Source organism: Empidonax traillii, unplaced genomic scaffold (assembly GCF_003031625.1).
Source record: "Empidonax traillii isolate 1590-97213 ecotype Southwest subspecies unplaced genomic scaffold, ASM303162v1 scaffold892:size253994, whole genome shotgun sequence".
NCBI lineage: Eukaryota > Metazoa > Chordata > Aves > Passeriformes > Tyrannidae > Empidonax > Empidonax traillii.
Window position 1 is genome coordinate 3,078 of NW_020956085.1, and position 13,970 is coordinate 17,047.

The window sequence follows — 13,970 nt, forward strand, 5'->3', positions numbered from 1 at the left end:
GCTGGAGACAGCCTCGGTGGCGGATGTGCCAGAGGTGAAGGTGCTGGCCCTGTCCCCACGCTGCTGGCCTGTTTCCCCACTCTGTTACATGGATAACCCTGGGAGGTTTTTCTCGGCAACGCTGAGCTCCCCCCTGGATGAGTTTGCCGACTTCTGCCAGCAAAGTGAGTGCAGAGTGGCAGTGGGTGTATGTGTGGGTCTCTCCAGGGCCCAGACCCTCCCAGCAGCTCAGCCAGAAGTGGTGGTGTGTGGGGTGAGCTGGGAGTGCCAGTCGGGGCTGGTCCCCGGCCCTGGTGCTGACACTGTCCCTGGCAGGTCAGAGCCAGCTGGGCTGGGAGTGCACGAAGCCCCAGCGATTGCAGTGGACGTGGCTGGGCCACGCTGAGCTGCAGTTTGGAGACTGTGTCCTCCATGTGTCCACACTACAGATGTACATCCTGCTGTGCTTCAACAACACCGAGGTAGGAGCTGGGGCCACAGTGAGGAGAGGGAGGCAGTGGATGCCAGAGCGTGGCAGGGCTGTGTCCTCCCTTCCGTTCCGGTGGGGTCTCCAGCAGTGTTTGGGGCACAGGACGCCCTTGTTTAACTGGGCCTGTGGCCAGTAGGTCTTGGCCAGCCATTGACCTCCCCTGCCCTGCTGCAGGAGGTGGCTGTGGAAGCCCTGCTGCAGGCTACAGGGCTCCCTGCTGACCTGGTGCACCACGCGCTGACACCGCTGACCCACGGCCAGGGCGTCCTGGTGCAGAGCTGCACGCCGGGAGGTGAATGTGGGGCTGGGGCACCCCTGGGGAGGTGCTGCTCTGAGCCCCGAGTAGGTGCTGGGGTTAGGGCTGCATGAACTTGTACAGCAAGGGAATGGGCTGAGGTGGATCTGTCTGGTGGTTCTGGGGGTGCGGGTCTGTGTGTCAGGGACCAGGTGTAGGGCTGGGAGTGGTGTGTGGGGCTTGGGCTTGTGGCCATGCACGGGGTGCGGGTCAGTGTGGGTGGTTGTGTCTCGGGCCTGTGTGTGGGGTTGGGACAGGGACAGGGGTTGTGCGCGTGGCTGTTGCTTGGGGCCATGTGTGGGGGATTGGGCTGTGGCGGCCAACTGTGTGGGCAGCGGGGGAGGCCCAGGTTGGGTCCAGCAGCCATACGTATGTCCTGGGGCTCCTTCAGGGCCCAACTGGAGGCTTGGCTGACCCTCAGTTGGGTGCTGGCTCCAGGTACACTGCGGCTGAACCACACAGCCTTGGCCCAGGCCTCTGGCCGCCACCTGAGGCTGCTGCCTCAGCAGAGGTACCTGCGGACGGAGAGGGCAGAGGTGAGTGCCCTGGAAAGGAAGAGGAACGTCCTCTGCTGCCTCATAACCCGCATCCTCAAGGTGGAGAAGCAGCTCCATGTCGACAACCTGGTGTTCAGGGTACGGAGGTCCCGGGGGGCAGAGAGGGGCTGTGTGGGTGCTGTGGCGCACTACAGCATGGGGCTCCCTTGCTGCCATAGGTGATTGATGCCTGTCAGAAGGGCAGGTTGGGGCCAGGTGTGCAGTTCCTGAGCTTCTGCTGCCACAGCGTGGACGTGCTGTCCTGCGTCCTGCACCTGTTGAACCAGGGCTATCTCCGGCGCCAGGAGGGGAGGCCTCATGTCTTGGAATACATCTCTGCTGAACCCACAACACCTCGTGGGGGCCAGGCACAGATGACTTTCCAGTGCAGGCCACCACAGGCATCTCCAGATGAGGACAGCATAGACAGCCTGCATTGGTAGGGATGCATGTCACCAGGTGTGGAGGGGTGTGCATCTCTACCATGTATGAACATGACACATTTTTCCACATTCAGGTTGAATCCTGGCATAGACAGGGCAGAAGAGTATCTTATGGCAATGCTGCAGGTGCCAATGGGGCACACGCTTAGTCCAGAGGAGGCAAAGCTGCTCATGAACCAGACAGTACAGCAGGTCCAGGATACTCTGAGCATATCAGATGATGTTGCTCGACACCTCCTCATGCACTGCAGGTGGAATGTGGATTTCCTGATCCAGTGCTATGTAGAGAACCGTGACGCTCTGCTCATCTCCTCGGGGCTGCAAGTGCAGGATGTGCAGCCTCCTCCGAGCCCTGGAACCCACTGCCCAGTCTGTGTGAACCAGCTGTGTCCCACTGAGAAGCCACTGACCCTCTGCTGCATGCACTACTGCTGCAAGGTGAAAGTCCCGGGGTCTTTGATTCCTGTGATTTGCTGGGGAATTGCTGCTGTCTACTTGGAGCAGCTGTTCTGAAGGTGTTATCAGAGGATTTTCAGAGCTCATACATTCTCTTTTCTCAGCTCTCTTTTTTGTTGTGATCCTTCAGCTCCTGATTTGTCCATTCCCACTTCTGTACTGTCTCGTGGGTTTATGGGGTTTTGTGCACCCTCTGCGGAGTGGGGAAGGCTTCCAAAGTCACACGACCCTATTTAGGTCTCATCTCTCCTTTTCTGCCTTCACAGCCCTGTTGGAGTGAGTATCTCACAACTCGCATTGAACAGAACATGGTTGTCAACTGCACCTGTCCCATATCCGAGTGCTATGCACAGCCAACCACAGCCTTCATTTACTCCATCGTGTCCTCAGAGGAGATCATAGCGAAGGTGAAGTAGGAGAGGTGGTTGCTTTGTGTTTAAGCTCAGTTTCTATTTGGTCAGCACTATCAGATAATCTTGCCGCTGCTTTTCCCCTTCCTGTTACTAATTCTGGCACTGTGACAATTAAGGCCAACCAGATTTCTGCCCAGTGGTGTCTCTTGTCTCTGATTATGATCAATACCAGCTATTCAAGAAAGCATAATGTCAACGAAAGGAGCACAGTGGTATTTTCTCTAAACATGTCTCCAAAAAATAACATTTCAGGTGCATCATTAGTTCAGGACCAGGTGAGAGCTGTGGTAGCAGCTCATGATAAGTATCCTCTACTGGTGTGCTGGAAGCAATTGTAAAATCCAGGACAAAGGAAAACATGAGCAATTTCACTTTCTTGCTGCATCAGTGACCCCTGTGTCCTTTCTCTTCCATCAGTCTCTGGCTTTGAGCACCTCAGGTTTTTGTGAAGATGACAGAAGTGACCACATCAAACTTAATCTTCACTAAGTTTGTGTGAGTCTTCACACATCTCTAAACCAGGCTTCCTGAGCTCTGCTTGCTTTAGGCCTCGGTCAGTAGCGGACAGCAGCAACTGCTGCTAAGGTAGAAGCTGCTTTTTCTTTCTGTTCTTTTAGTTTTTAGTTATTAGAGCTGAATGCCCTCCCCACCTAATGGCAGAGCTGTGGCTGTCACATGACAGACTATTTCTGTTAATTGCTGGACAGAACAGTTTTGTCTGTTTTCCACTGATCTGTTGTTTGACAGGTCTCCACTTCCTTTGATTCTCCAGAAATATTCTCTTCTTCCAACTTCTTACTGTCATTGTGATCCTGTATGCACAGTCAAAAGGAGAAATGAACAGTAGTCATGAAGGCTTCTCTATCTTAAAATTTTGCTTTTAGCTTGCAAACTGGCAACCAAAATGGATAAGGCTACAGAAAAGCATTGGTTTAGATGTATCTTTTTTTTTTTTTATAAGAAGTGCTCAGAGAATTAGTGCATGTATCTGTGCATATATAGTTAGTCCTTACTACCTTTGCAAATCCCTTAGTCACATCTGTCTGAGAGCAGGATTTAATAGCCTGTTGCTGTGGCTTTTTTATAAAAAGAAATGATTATTGAACATAAATTGCAGCTAATTTTACAAGTTGCTCTGATGCTCTCACTGAAGTGTTATATTTTCCTTTGCTCAGTAAGTGGTATGGCTGGAGTGTTAGTGTCTCGTGCAGAGACAGTCATAGAATAATTTAGATTGCAATAATCATTTGAAATCTCTGGTCCAACCCTGTTTTCAAAATAACTAGATTATTGTGTGAAGATCTAATGCTGAAGTTAAAACATACTCCTCCAAGTTCAACAAAAGGAAATGCCCAGTCCTACTCCTGATGTAGTATAACCCAGTATAACCCAGTGCAACAGTATGTGCTGGGGGTCAACCATCTGGAAAACACCTCTGCAGGAATAAGAAAAAGGATCACAGTGGACAACAAGATGAACATAAGCCAGCATTGTTCCCTCGTGGCTAAGAAGGTCCACTAGTGTTTTAGGTTGATGTCAGAAGAGCAGTGACAGCAGGCTGAGGAAGGTGATCCTGTACCCAGTGCTGGTGAGACAACATCTGGAGTACTGTGGTCCTTTCTGGGCTCACCAGGACAAGAAAGACGTGGACATACTAGGGAGAATCTGGCAAAAGGCCACAAAGGTTTTGGAACACCTCTTGAAAAAGCTGAGAGAGGTGGGTTGGTTTGGCCTGGAGAAGAAGAGGCTCAGGAGTGGATCTTATCAACATGTGTAAATTCACAAATGAGATTAAGGAGCTGGATTCTTCTTCATGATGTCCAGTGAAACGATAAGAGGCAGTGGGCACTAAGTTATATAGAAGGATTTCCATTTAAACGTAAGAATACTGTTTGTTGGGTTGTTGAGGTTTTTTTAATAGTAAGAGTAATGAAACATCGGACCAGGTTGGGCAGAGAGGTTTGTAGTCTCTATCCTTGGGTATATTCAAAACCCAACTGGACATGGTTTTGAGCAATCCTACTTTGAGCTGGAGGGGTTGGACTGGTTTTTATTTCCAGAAATGCCTTCCAACCTCAGCAATTCTGTGAAATGAAACAGCCTCCAGATATGACATGTGGGGATGGGGAAGTTTGTGTACACAAAGGGAATGAAAGAATAAACTGAGTGCTCTTTTGTTGTGAGCCGTTGCTCAGTGAAATGTATAGCCCAGAGGCTCCAGACCCTGGTTGTAAGGCCTAACCATGCAAGTTCTCTGCCTTAAATCTTCTTCCTGGCTTCTTATTACAGTATGAAAAAGCCCTCCTCAGACGCTATGTTGAGTGTTGCTCCAACCTGACATGGTGCACCAACCCTCAGGGCTGTGATCAGATTCTCCTAAAGGATGGACTCGGTTATGGAGCAGCGTGTTCCAAGTGCTCCTGGATATCCTGCTTCAACTGCAGCTTCCCAGAGGTGAGGCTGAGCTGAATCATGAGTAATACTATCTTAGGTTTGGTGTGCACCATTCTGCTTTTGTGCTGTTGACTGTCTCCCTTTCAGGCCCATTATCCTGCCAGCTGCAGCCATATGTCTCAGTGGGTGGATGATGATGGATACTATGAAGGAATGACAAGTGAAGCCCAAAGCAAACATCTGGCTAAGCTCATTTCAAAGCACTGCCCGAACTGCCAGGCTCAGATAGAGAAAAATGAGGGTTGCCTGCAGTGAGTACACATTTTTGTTTGCTACTGGAAACAGAAGAGGGCAAAAACATACAGTTAGGTCCATTATGCTTTGCTTTTTTTTTTTTTTTTTTGACAATTGCTCAATTGTTATAATAGGTCTGCTTTACAGTTTTAAAAGAATGAGTGATTGCTTTTAATTCCTAGAAAAGCAAAATGTTCCCCAGCATTCAGAGTTAAATCCGTTGATGGCTCTGATAGAATCAGAACTGATTTTGCAGTACCTTTTCATAGTGCTCTTGTCTACTCTCAGAAGCCACTATAGCCATATAGAAGTAAAGGTTAGGGGAGTGGATAGCTCAGCACCATATTTTCTTTCATGCTCACCTATTCCTGTAACTTAGAGCAATTTTCTTTTGACTGTTTTGAATCAGCTTGGATCTCTGGCAGCTTTTTACATGATAGGGGAATTACCTCCAGCTTTGAAGTTAGGGCTTAGGATTTGCCATTTGTTTCTCTCTTGCACTGGCACAGTCCTTAATGCCCAGCTGTGATTTGTCCCCACATGCAGTGTGTGGCCCTAGGGCTGTGCAGTGCCTTTCTGCACTGTGTGGAGTGCTGCGTTAGTGAGGGAAGGGTGAGGTGCTCATGTGGATCTTTTTTCAAACTGTGGAATGCTTAGTCACTCTTTGAGTACTTGATAAGCTACTGTGAGATCATGCTGCCAGTTTACTCATCTCACTTTTGGAGACTGACTGGTTTTAAGCATCATCTGCTTCTAGCAAAGGCTTTAGAAAAATATATGCAGGAAAATGCATAGTACTGGGTGAATAGGAGTGAGTGTGTGGCACACCCCAGTGCTGAGGTGTAGGAGAGCACTGGAAGGAACTGTCTGCAAGTGGCTGTTAGGTCTGAGTGATTTCTATTGTTCTTCTCCTACCATTCAGTATGACATGTGCCAAGTGTAGTCATGGCTTCTGTTGGCGTTGCCTCAAGCCCTGGAGACCAAATCATAAGGATTATTACAACTGCTCTGCTATGGTGAGTGGTTTGCTGTATCCCTGTCGTTCATGCCTGTGTTCAGAAGCATCTAGCTTCTCAGAGAGAGGGTGAGGATCTCCACTTGGGGCCTTTACTCTGGACTTTTGCGCTCACCAGTAATACTAACAGCATTATCAAAGTCTCCAGTACAGCAGGCATCCCTGGTACTTCAGAGAAATTGCTACAGGTTGCTTTTACCTTTCCTTTCAGGTGAGTAAAGCAGCTTGGCAGGAGAAGCGTTTTCAGGATTACAATGAGAGATGCACCTTTCATCATCATGCAAGGGTAAGGCCCCCTTCTTTTGCAGATGCTGATGTTGCCCTAGCCCTGGGGATCAGGACAGCTTCTGTTGTGTCTCAGCGTCTTCTATGCTGAGGAGCAGGCTTCAGGTCCAGGTCGGGATGCCTGACCATTTCACCCTTACTCTGACATAAGGGGTAGTCCTTGGCCTGCTTTCTTCTACCAAGTCTGTTGTGGAACCTGAGCACCTAACTTGTGACATTCACAGGCTCAAAGTGATGCAGTAATTGGAAGCAATGGTGACTGAAGGCAGAATTCTGCCTAGAGCTGAGGTACTGTAAAAGGTTGAAGTGATGGCACAGTGACAGAGATGTCATAGTTGGATGCTGTGCTGCTGTCTGTATCTTCTGGGATGGCACTTAAGGATGCTTAGCAAATACCTGTGTGGAAGGTGCCATTTTTTCAATCTTAAAGAGCTTGACACTGACACTGGCTTTTTTTTTCCCCTCCTTTGGTTATTGCAGGAATTTGCCGTGAGTCTGAGGAACAGTATTTCTTCCATCAGAGAGATGCCAAAAATTAGGAACTTGACCTTTGTTCTTGATGCCTGCAAAGTGCTAGAACAGGCACGGAAGGTAAAGCTGGATAGCAGTCTTGCTGAGGTTTAGACCTAATTCTATTAGTGTGTTTTATGCCTTTCTTAAAGTGAGGAGACATGAGGAGAAACCAACCTTGTCCTACTCTAAACAAGGGGAGACAGGAAAAGCAGAAGGGGAGGGATAGCATCAGGACAGGGTCAGAGCTCATGTCTGCCTTTCCCTGCTCTCACTTGGAGTTGGGCTCTGTTTGCAGTGTTCCATACAGTCAGGTCATAGGACAACTTAGCTCGTGTTGGCACCACGGAATCAACACAATGGTCTATAGGGTTTTCATATAGTGGGTTTGGTCCATTCCAATTTGAAATGCCCTGGTGAAGATACTTACCTTTTGAAAGCTCTTCTGATGCTGTGTTTCAGTTAGGAAGTTCCTCTTGATGTTCATGTCATGATTTTTATTTCTTAACTCCATTCCATGATATTTTGGAAGATATTTTGGAAGCCTGAGTTACTGCATGCCCTGATAGCCACATTAAAAAGGATTTGCAGTGCAGCCACTGGAAGTGTGCAGTAAGCTTGTGACAGCTTAGGCCTGTAATGCCTTCTATCCCCTGAAACATAGTCAGGAGGTGGGAATTATCTAGTGATATTGACTTTGCATATACACCTTGTTTTTGCATTCAGGCTTGATTTTGAGAGAGGCATGTGGAAGAAGGATGCCTGACCCTATATTGTCTTTTCAGTATGGTAGCCCCTGTGTTTTCCAGGATACATGTCGCTGTTGCTTGTTCCTGCTACTGAATTTCCTGGTCCATTTCTTTAAATGGCAACAGTGGTCTTGCTTCCTGCTGGGTGCCTGAATTGCTTTAGGGATCATTTATTCATAATAGGAGTTTGACACTTTTTGAAACCCCTCTGTCGTGGGCTCTTGGTGCTCTATAGTACCATGCCTGCTTCCCCTTGTGCTCCATTCCCTCAGTTCATTGTCACTTGAGTTCAGCCTGGGCTGCCCAGCCCAGGTCGTGTGTGCTGCTGGTTTTGACTCTTTGCCTGCTGGTCAGTGACACTTGTTATGCATTTACATTCTGTGTTCTTGTGATGGTTTGCAGGTGGGAACAATCAGTTTTTTCAGACTTCAATATAAAATAATTGCACATTCATTTCCAATCCTGTGAGTAGCTCTAGGTAGCCTGGCACTGCTGTCACTTGGCATAATGGGTCACTGGGCTATGGCCATACACCAAAGGTGTTGCCAGGCTTCTCTCAGCCACTGATGATAATGAGGTCTGGAAGGGTTTGATGCTGCTCACTTCTTGCCCATTCTGAAGCTGGAGGAGGGTGCTTAACAGCATGATCTGTACTGTTTCAGGTGCTGGCTTACTCCTGTGTGTACAGCTACTATAACCAGGACACTGAGAGCATGGATATTGTGGAACAGCAAGCTGAGAGCCTAGAGCTGCTCACTAATACTCTGCAGATCCTTCTGGGTAAGTCCTGCAGCCTCTTTAGAGGAGCGACTAGTGTTCCAAACTATATGGTTCAAAGAGCAGCAGCTCTGTAGTGGGACAATAGCTGGCCTCTCACTTCTCCCAGCCCATTTTTGCTTTCTTGATGTAATTTCTGGGAAGTCCACTGGTGCAATTTGGCTGCCGATGGAGATTGATGGAGTAAAGAGCAACATGTTCCGTTCTGCAATGTGCCATATGTGCACAGGAGATCTACGTAGCTGTGGCCGGCTTCCTAATCAGAACCAAAGACTTAGTCTCTTCTTAAGAGTGTGTGATGCAACATGACTTTAATTGCAGAGGAAACCCTGCTGCAGTACCAGGACCTGGCCTCATCTCTTCAGCTTCTGAAAGCAGAGCATTTCAATGCTGGTTTGGAATTGGTACGCCAGATCAAGGAGCGTCTCTTTGCAATTCTCTGGCACTCCACACAGGTGAAGTTCACATGCCTGATAGTGGCTTGTCTTGCTCTGGTCTAGTTTGACTGTGGGCATGCCAAAGGGCTTGATCAGCTGAGGGGTTAGACTCTAAGGGTTGTGTGTGTAGGGAAAGGGTTTGCAGCACAAAATACACCCCAAATTGCATATTCTCTCTCTCTCTTTTTTTTCTCTCTCTCTTCTGGTTGTTATTTCATGCAAGCAGGATTTCCATGTTGGGCTCCAGACTTCAGGAGATCCTGGTCAGAGAAAGCTGAAACTCGCAAATGTGCCTGCTTCAGCCCTTGCCTTTACAGGGTGAGTTTTCTTAGCTGGATAAAAATGAAAGGTGGATAAATGCAGACGAAAAGCAGGTGAGCAGAGTTTTCTCCTGTGCTCACTGACGTACAAAAGAGTGAATAACAGATACTAATTACTTACATCCTCTTTTGTGGTTTGAGGTAACAATTTAAGTGACAGTGGTGTAAGGAAAGCAGCAAAACCTCTGTAGTAGGGTGTTGTGGGGTTGGGTTGTGGTTGCTGCTCACAGCTGGGGCTCTGCTCTGATGCTCTCCTTCTCAACAGGCAAAAACGTACCATCTTGTGTGACTCCCCCAACACAGATGAAGGTGGCAAAGAGGTTGAAGATGAGGAGTATGATCCACAGTGGCAGGAAGACTATGATGATGATGATGATGACCTTGATGAAGACAACTTTATGATTGATAATGAATCAGATTGTGATTCCTACTTTGATGATGATGATAGCTATGACTAGAAGTGGTCTATCACCCAGCCTGCCAGCTTGGACCTCTGCCTCTACTCTGTCTCAACCAGTTTGTGTTAGTGTTTTTCTTCAAAGGCAGGGAGGAGCTCTCAGGGGGAACAAAGCATTTCATCTGGGAGGCTAATTGCTCAGTGACTCTTCTTTAATATGCTGAAATATTGCTCTGGGAAGCTGGTCTGTGTTACTGTGGCCACCTCTCTCAGAAAGTTATCTCCTTGCCTTTTTTCCTTGTTTCCAGTTCTGCCTATAGTTATTTAGTTGAGTTACAAAGTCACAGTCCACCTGCAAAGTGAGGCCTACTTGCCACCTGTTAAAGGGCTGCTCATTGTCTTTGGATGTGCTCTCCCCAAGGACTGGGCACAGATGAGTGTGGCATGTATCCTAGCATGGCACTGTTTAGAAATGGCCAGTGTCTAGAAATGCTGTAGAGTGATGCATTTACACTCAAGTCAAAGCCTCCCATCTGGAGCTGGTGGGATTCCCTCCAGAGCCGCAGATGGATGTGGTTCAGTTCCTCTGGTTGAGAGGACCAGCATTTTTGCTGTTGGAGTTTTCTTCTCTGCTGTGAAGCAGGAAGGGCTACTGTGAGTGACACAAGTTTGCAGGACTGTTTAAATGTATAAACATATATTATATATATATATGTGCAGAGATTGTTCAGATAATACTTTATCTTTGCAAAAAAAAAAAAAAAGAAAACCCTGAGGAACAATGGTTGAAAAAAGTTCTGTTTAAAGAAAGAAACACTTTTCCTCAAGCACAAGCCTTCTTGTTGTCTGTGGGGAACATGGGTTGGGAGGGAGAGTAGGATATCCTCAAGTGAGGAGGATGTGACCTTGATGTGGTCATCCCAGGAGTTATTTGTGAAATTGGTGTGGGTTTGGGATCCTCACCCAGGTCACACAGTCTGCCCTATAAAGTAACTTTTCCTTCATGGCAGTTCAGGGAACAAAAGGAGGTATGGGGAGGGATGGAAAAGAGAATGGCAGACCAGACCACAGAGTTTGGTGGGGCTGGTGTTTCTGGGAGCAAGAGCAGGACAGACTGCCTGTGTGTTGATGGTAACATCTGGTGCCCAGCAGAAGGCAGATGTGGAACTGCTATGGGGGCTTGAGGGGTGATTCGGAGGTTTGTAGGATTGTTTTGGAGACAAGGGCTCTTAAGCCTTGGGTATCATCCGGGAGGGCTGTGGGGCCCTTGTGGGATGCTGAGCAGGGACCAACTGCCAGGACAGACTGGGAGAGAGGACTGATTTTTCCACTCCCCTGCACCCCCTTGCTCCTAGTCCTGCAGAGCCTGTCATGGTGGAAGTCCCAACCCTGCTGCCCATACATGGCAAGTGGGGTTCCCTGTGACCTCTTTAGGCCCTGTTCCCAGAGGTGCTGAGGGGGAGAGATGTGATGGGGATGCCCGGACAGCCTCATCTTCCCCAGTGTGACCACTTGTTTCTTGCAGGAACAACCTGAATTTCCCAGGTTGTTGGGGGGACAGAGCAGAACATCCTAGATGCTCAAGTTGCTTAATGTGGAGATTCATGCCTTGAGTTCTTCATTCACTGTTTCCTGGATGCCTACTTAAACCCCAAAAAGTCAGAAGGACTGTGAGTCTCTACTCTCATGGACAATATTTGTACTGAAAATCAAGATCAAACCTTGCCATTCTGCTCTGCAGGAAGTTTCTGTCCTCCCTTAGCTCATAGAACACCTGTGTTATGGTTTGACAGATGTACTGTCCCAGTCAAACTACCTACTTGGCACTGGAGCAGGCCGTGCCAGACACTTGTCATCAGAAGTGAGAGCCCTTTGGGGCTCACTCACTCACAAACCTCACTGGGTAAGTGGCAGAAGTTATGAGTAGTGTTTTACTGGCAAGTGGTCTGAGTTGCACAACTGTGGGGCCTCTCACTCTGAAGTCTCTTCACAGTGTCGGACTAGAGTTGTGATCAACAGGGGCTTCTTTCCCTGCTGATTTTTAACAAGCCTGTTCTCTTGACTGTGCCTTCTCAGCATAGTAATAATTAGGGATAGTGAGAGTCTCATTCATTCATGAACATCACTAATTGAATGATGAAGCATTTGCCTGTTTATTAATCACAAAAATGACATATTTCTCATCCAGGCTAAGTAATGGGGCCTGTGCATCTGGGTAAAGTCGGTTGATTTTTTGGGGCAGATAACCTTATGCAGCATGATTGCCAAGTTCTCTTTTATTTCCTGCCTGCTATCCCTTCTACCTCCATTACTTTTGTTGAGCATCCATTTCCCCTGATCATGACAACCTGTAAACAAAATTTATTTACAATCAAATGACTTTGCATATAACATGCAAAGATAGGTACAATATTTACAAATGTGCTACATCCCTACTTTCTTCTTTCATTCCTTTCTTCTTTTACATTCCTCCTTTCCTTCCTCTCCCCCCTTACTTCCCTCCATCCTCACTGCATCTGTCCTTCCTCCCCTCTGTTCTTCCTTTCATCCATCCTTCTGCCTGTCCTTCCTTATGTTCATCCTTTATTACTCTTTACTTCCTACTTCCTCCTTTCACTATTGACCTCACTTTATGTACTTACAGACTTAAATTCCCCTTTTTCCTGCCTTTTGGCTTTCTGCTTTCCTCTATTCCTCCTTGCCCACTTCTCCACCTTCTTGACTTCTTTTCTTAATTATTATCTTCCTTCTTCTCTTGCTACTTTCCTCAATACTTCCTTCTTTCCTTCTTGCTTGCCTCCCTGCCTGCCTTCTTTCCTTCTTACCTGCCTTCTTTCTTTTACCTTTCTTCCTTCTTTCATTCCATCATCTTCCCCTGGTCTTTCCCCCTCCCTTCCTCCCTCACTTTTTTCTTCCCTGTTATTTCCCAATTTTCCCTTGCCTCCCTTTCTTTCTTACCCTCTGTTTCATTCTCCCCTCCTTCTTCCCCTCACTTAGGTCTCCCAGGTCCCAAGCCACCTTGCAGAGTCTGTAGGAGTGTAACTACCCACAGCAATGGGAGGCAGAATTAGGGGCCATTCCAGTCCATTAGGCACACATTAAGTCTTTGCCAAAGGAATGGCCATCCTGGTAAGGTGAACTTTAAGCTGGGAAAGGTGGGGGAATGGGGAAGTTATAGTGATCACCCATCCAAAAGAATAAGGCTTAAGTGGGAATACCTCCAGAAAGCCAAAGATATGACTATGGGGCATCCCCTTGCACCCCTACACTCCAGTCCTTCAATAAGGTGCCTGCAGTATGGGGAATGAGCAGGAGGAACTGGAGCTCCCTGTGCAGGTCTCAGAGCTTTGGTCTTACAGTTGGAGAGACATAATGGGACAGGTCTCATGACCGGAATGTTGTCATGAAGCTGTTTAGGAAAGAAACCAGGAAGACCAGACCAAAGAGATGCGAAGGCCGGGAGCAGCCTTGGCTACAGTGACCATGAGATTGTTGAATTCAGCACCGAGTGAGAAGGAAGCAGGGCAGCAAGGAAGATCACAACCATGGACTTCAGCAGAACAAACTTATTCTCTTCAGAGACCTTCTTGGAAGATTCCCAAAGTAATGGGCCTTGCAGGGAAGAAAGGTTGCCCTAGTTAAAAGGATAGGAGGTGGAGTTTAGCACTATGTGGGGTGACCAAACGGTGTGTTTTAGACCCTCTGTGTCATGTTTGGTGGACTGCCTCTTTCAGCCCCGCAGCTGGAAATGGAAGTTTTGCTATTTTTGCTGCTGCACAGGTAGGAGAGGGTGTTGGGACTGTGTGTCCTCTTGGCACTGGGAGACCACCAAGTCCAAGCACACCGAGAATGGGAGGGACGAGTCCTTTTAAGGTTTCTTGATTTACATAACCACTCACTTCTCCCAGGGTGAGCCCCGTTCCTTCTCTTCCCTAAAAGGTGATATAGGCCTCTTCTTGGATTCGAATGGGTCTCTTAGGGCCAGCTCGCTCTTTTTTCCGTCAGTCTTTCCTGACCTATCATACTGTTTCCCTGTCCTGGCCGCATGGTCCCTTGGCAGTGATCCCAGACTGGTCTTCCTGCCTTACATGCTTTTGGCTGCCTTCACACTGTAACTGTAGGTAACTGTAAGCAGCAACAAGTAACTGTAATCAGACCTGTAAGCAGCAACAAACAACTT

At 47.8% G+C, this 13,970-nt stretch overlaps 1 protein-coding gene across 1 annotated transcript in view; it reads left to right on the forward strand.

Moving 5' to 3' along the window:
- LOC114067297 (cullin-9-like) overlaps positions 1 to 11,514 on the forward strand; it is a gene marked incomplete at its 5' end in the record, with an annotated part of 14,574 nt that extends 3,060 nt beyond the window's left edge. The window contains 16 exons of the mRNA XM_027902619.1: positions 8 to 164; positions 316 to 461; positions 644 to 761; positions 1,203 to 1,399; positions 1,480 to 1,739; positions 1,818 to 2,181; positions 2,466 to 2,606; positions 4,902 to 5,066; positions 5,154 to 5,317; positions 6,223 to 6,316; positions 6,527 to 6,601; positions 7,081 to 7,191; positions 8,522 to 8,639; positions 8,958 to 9,091; positions 9,300 to 9,391; positions 9,659 to 11,514. Of these exons, the coding sequence (XP_027758420.1) occupies positions 8 to 164; positions 316 to 461; positions 644 to 761; positions 1,203 to 1,399; positions 1,480 to 1,739; positions 1,818 to 2,181; positions 2,466 to 2,606; positions 4,902 to 5,066; positions 5,154 to 5,317; positions 6,223 to 6,316; positions 6,527 to 6,601; positions 7,081 to 7,191; positions 8,522 to 8,639; positions 8,958 to 9,091; positions 9,300 to 9,391; positions 9,659 to 9,851 (2,529 nt within the window). The remainder of the gene's footprint in view (positions 1 to 7; positions 165 to 315; positions 462 to 643; positions 762 to 1,202; positions 1,400 to 1,479; positions 1,740 to 1,817; positions 2,182 to 2,465; positions 2,607 to 4,901; positions 5,067 to 5,153; positions 5,318 to 6,222; positions 6,317 to 6,526; positions 6,602 to 7,080; positions 7,192 to 8,521; positions 8,640 to 8,957; positions 9,092 to 9,299; positions 9,392 to 9,658) is intronic.
- Between the last annotated feature and the right edge of the window lie 2,456 nt (positions 11,515 to 13,970).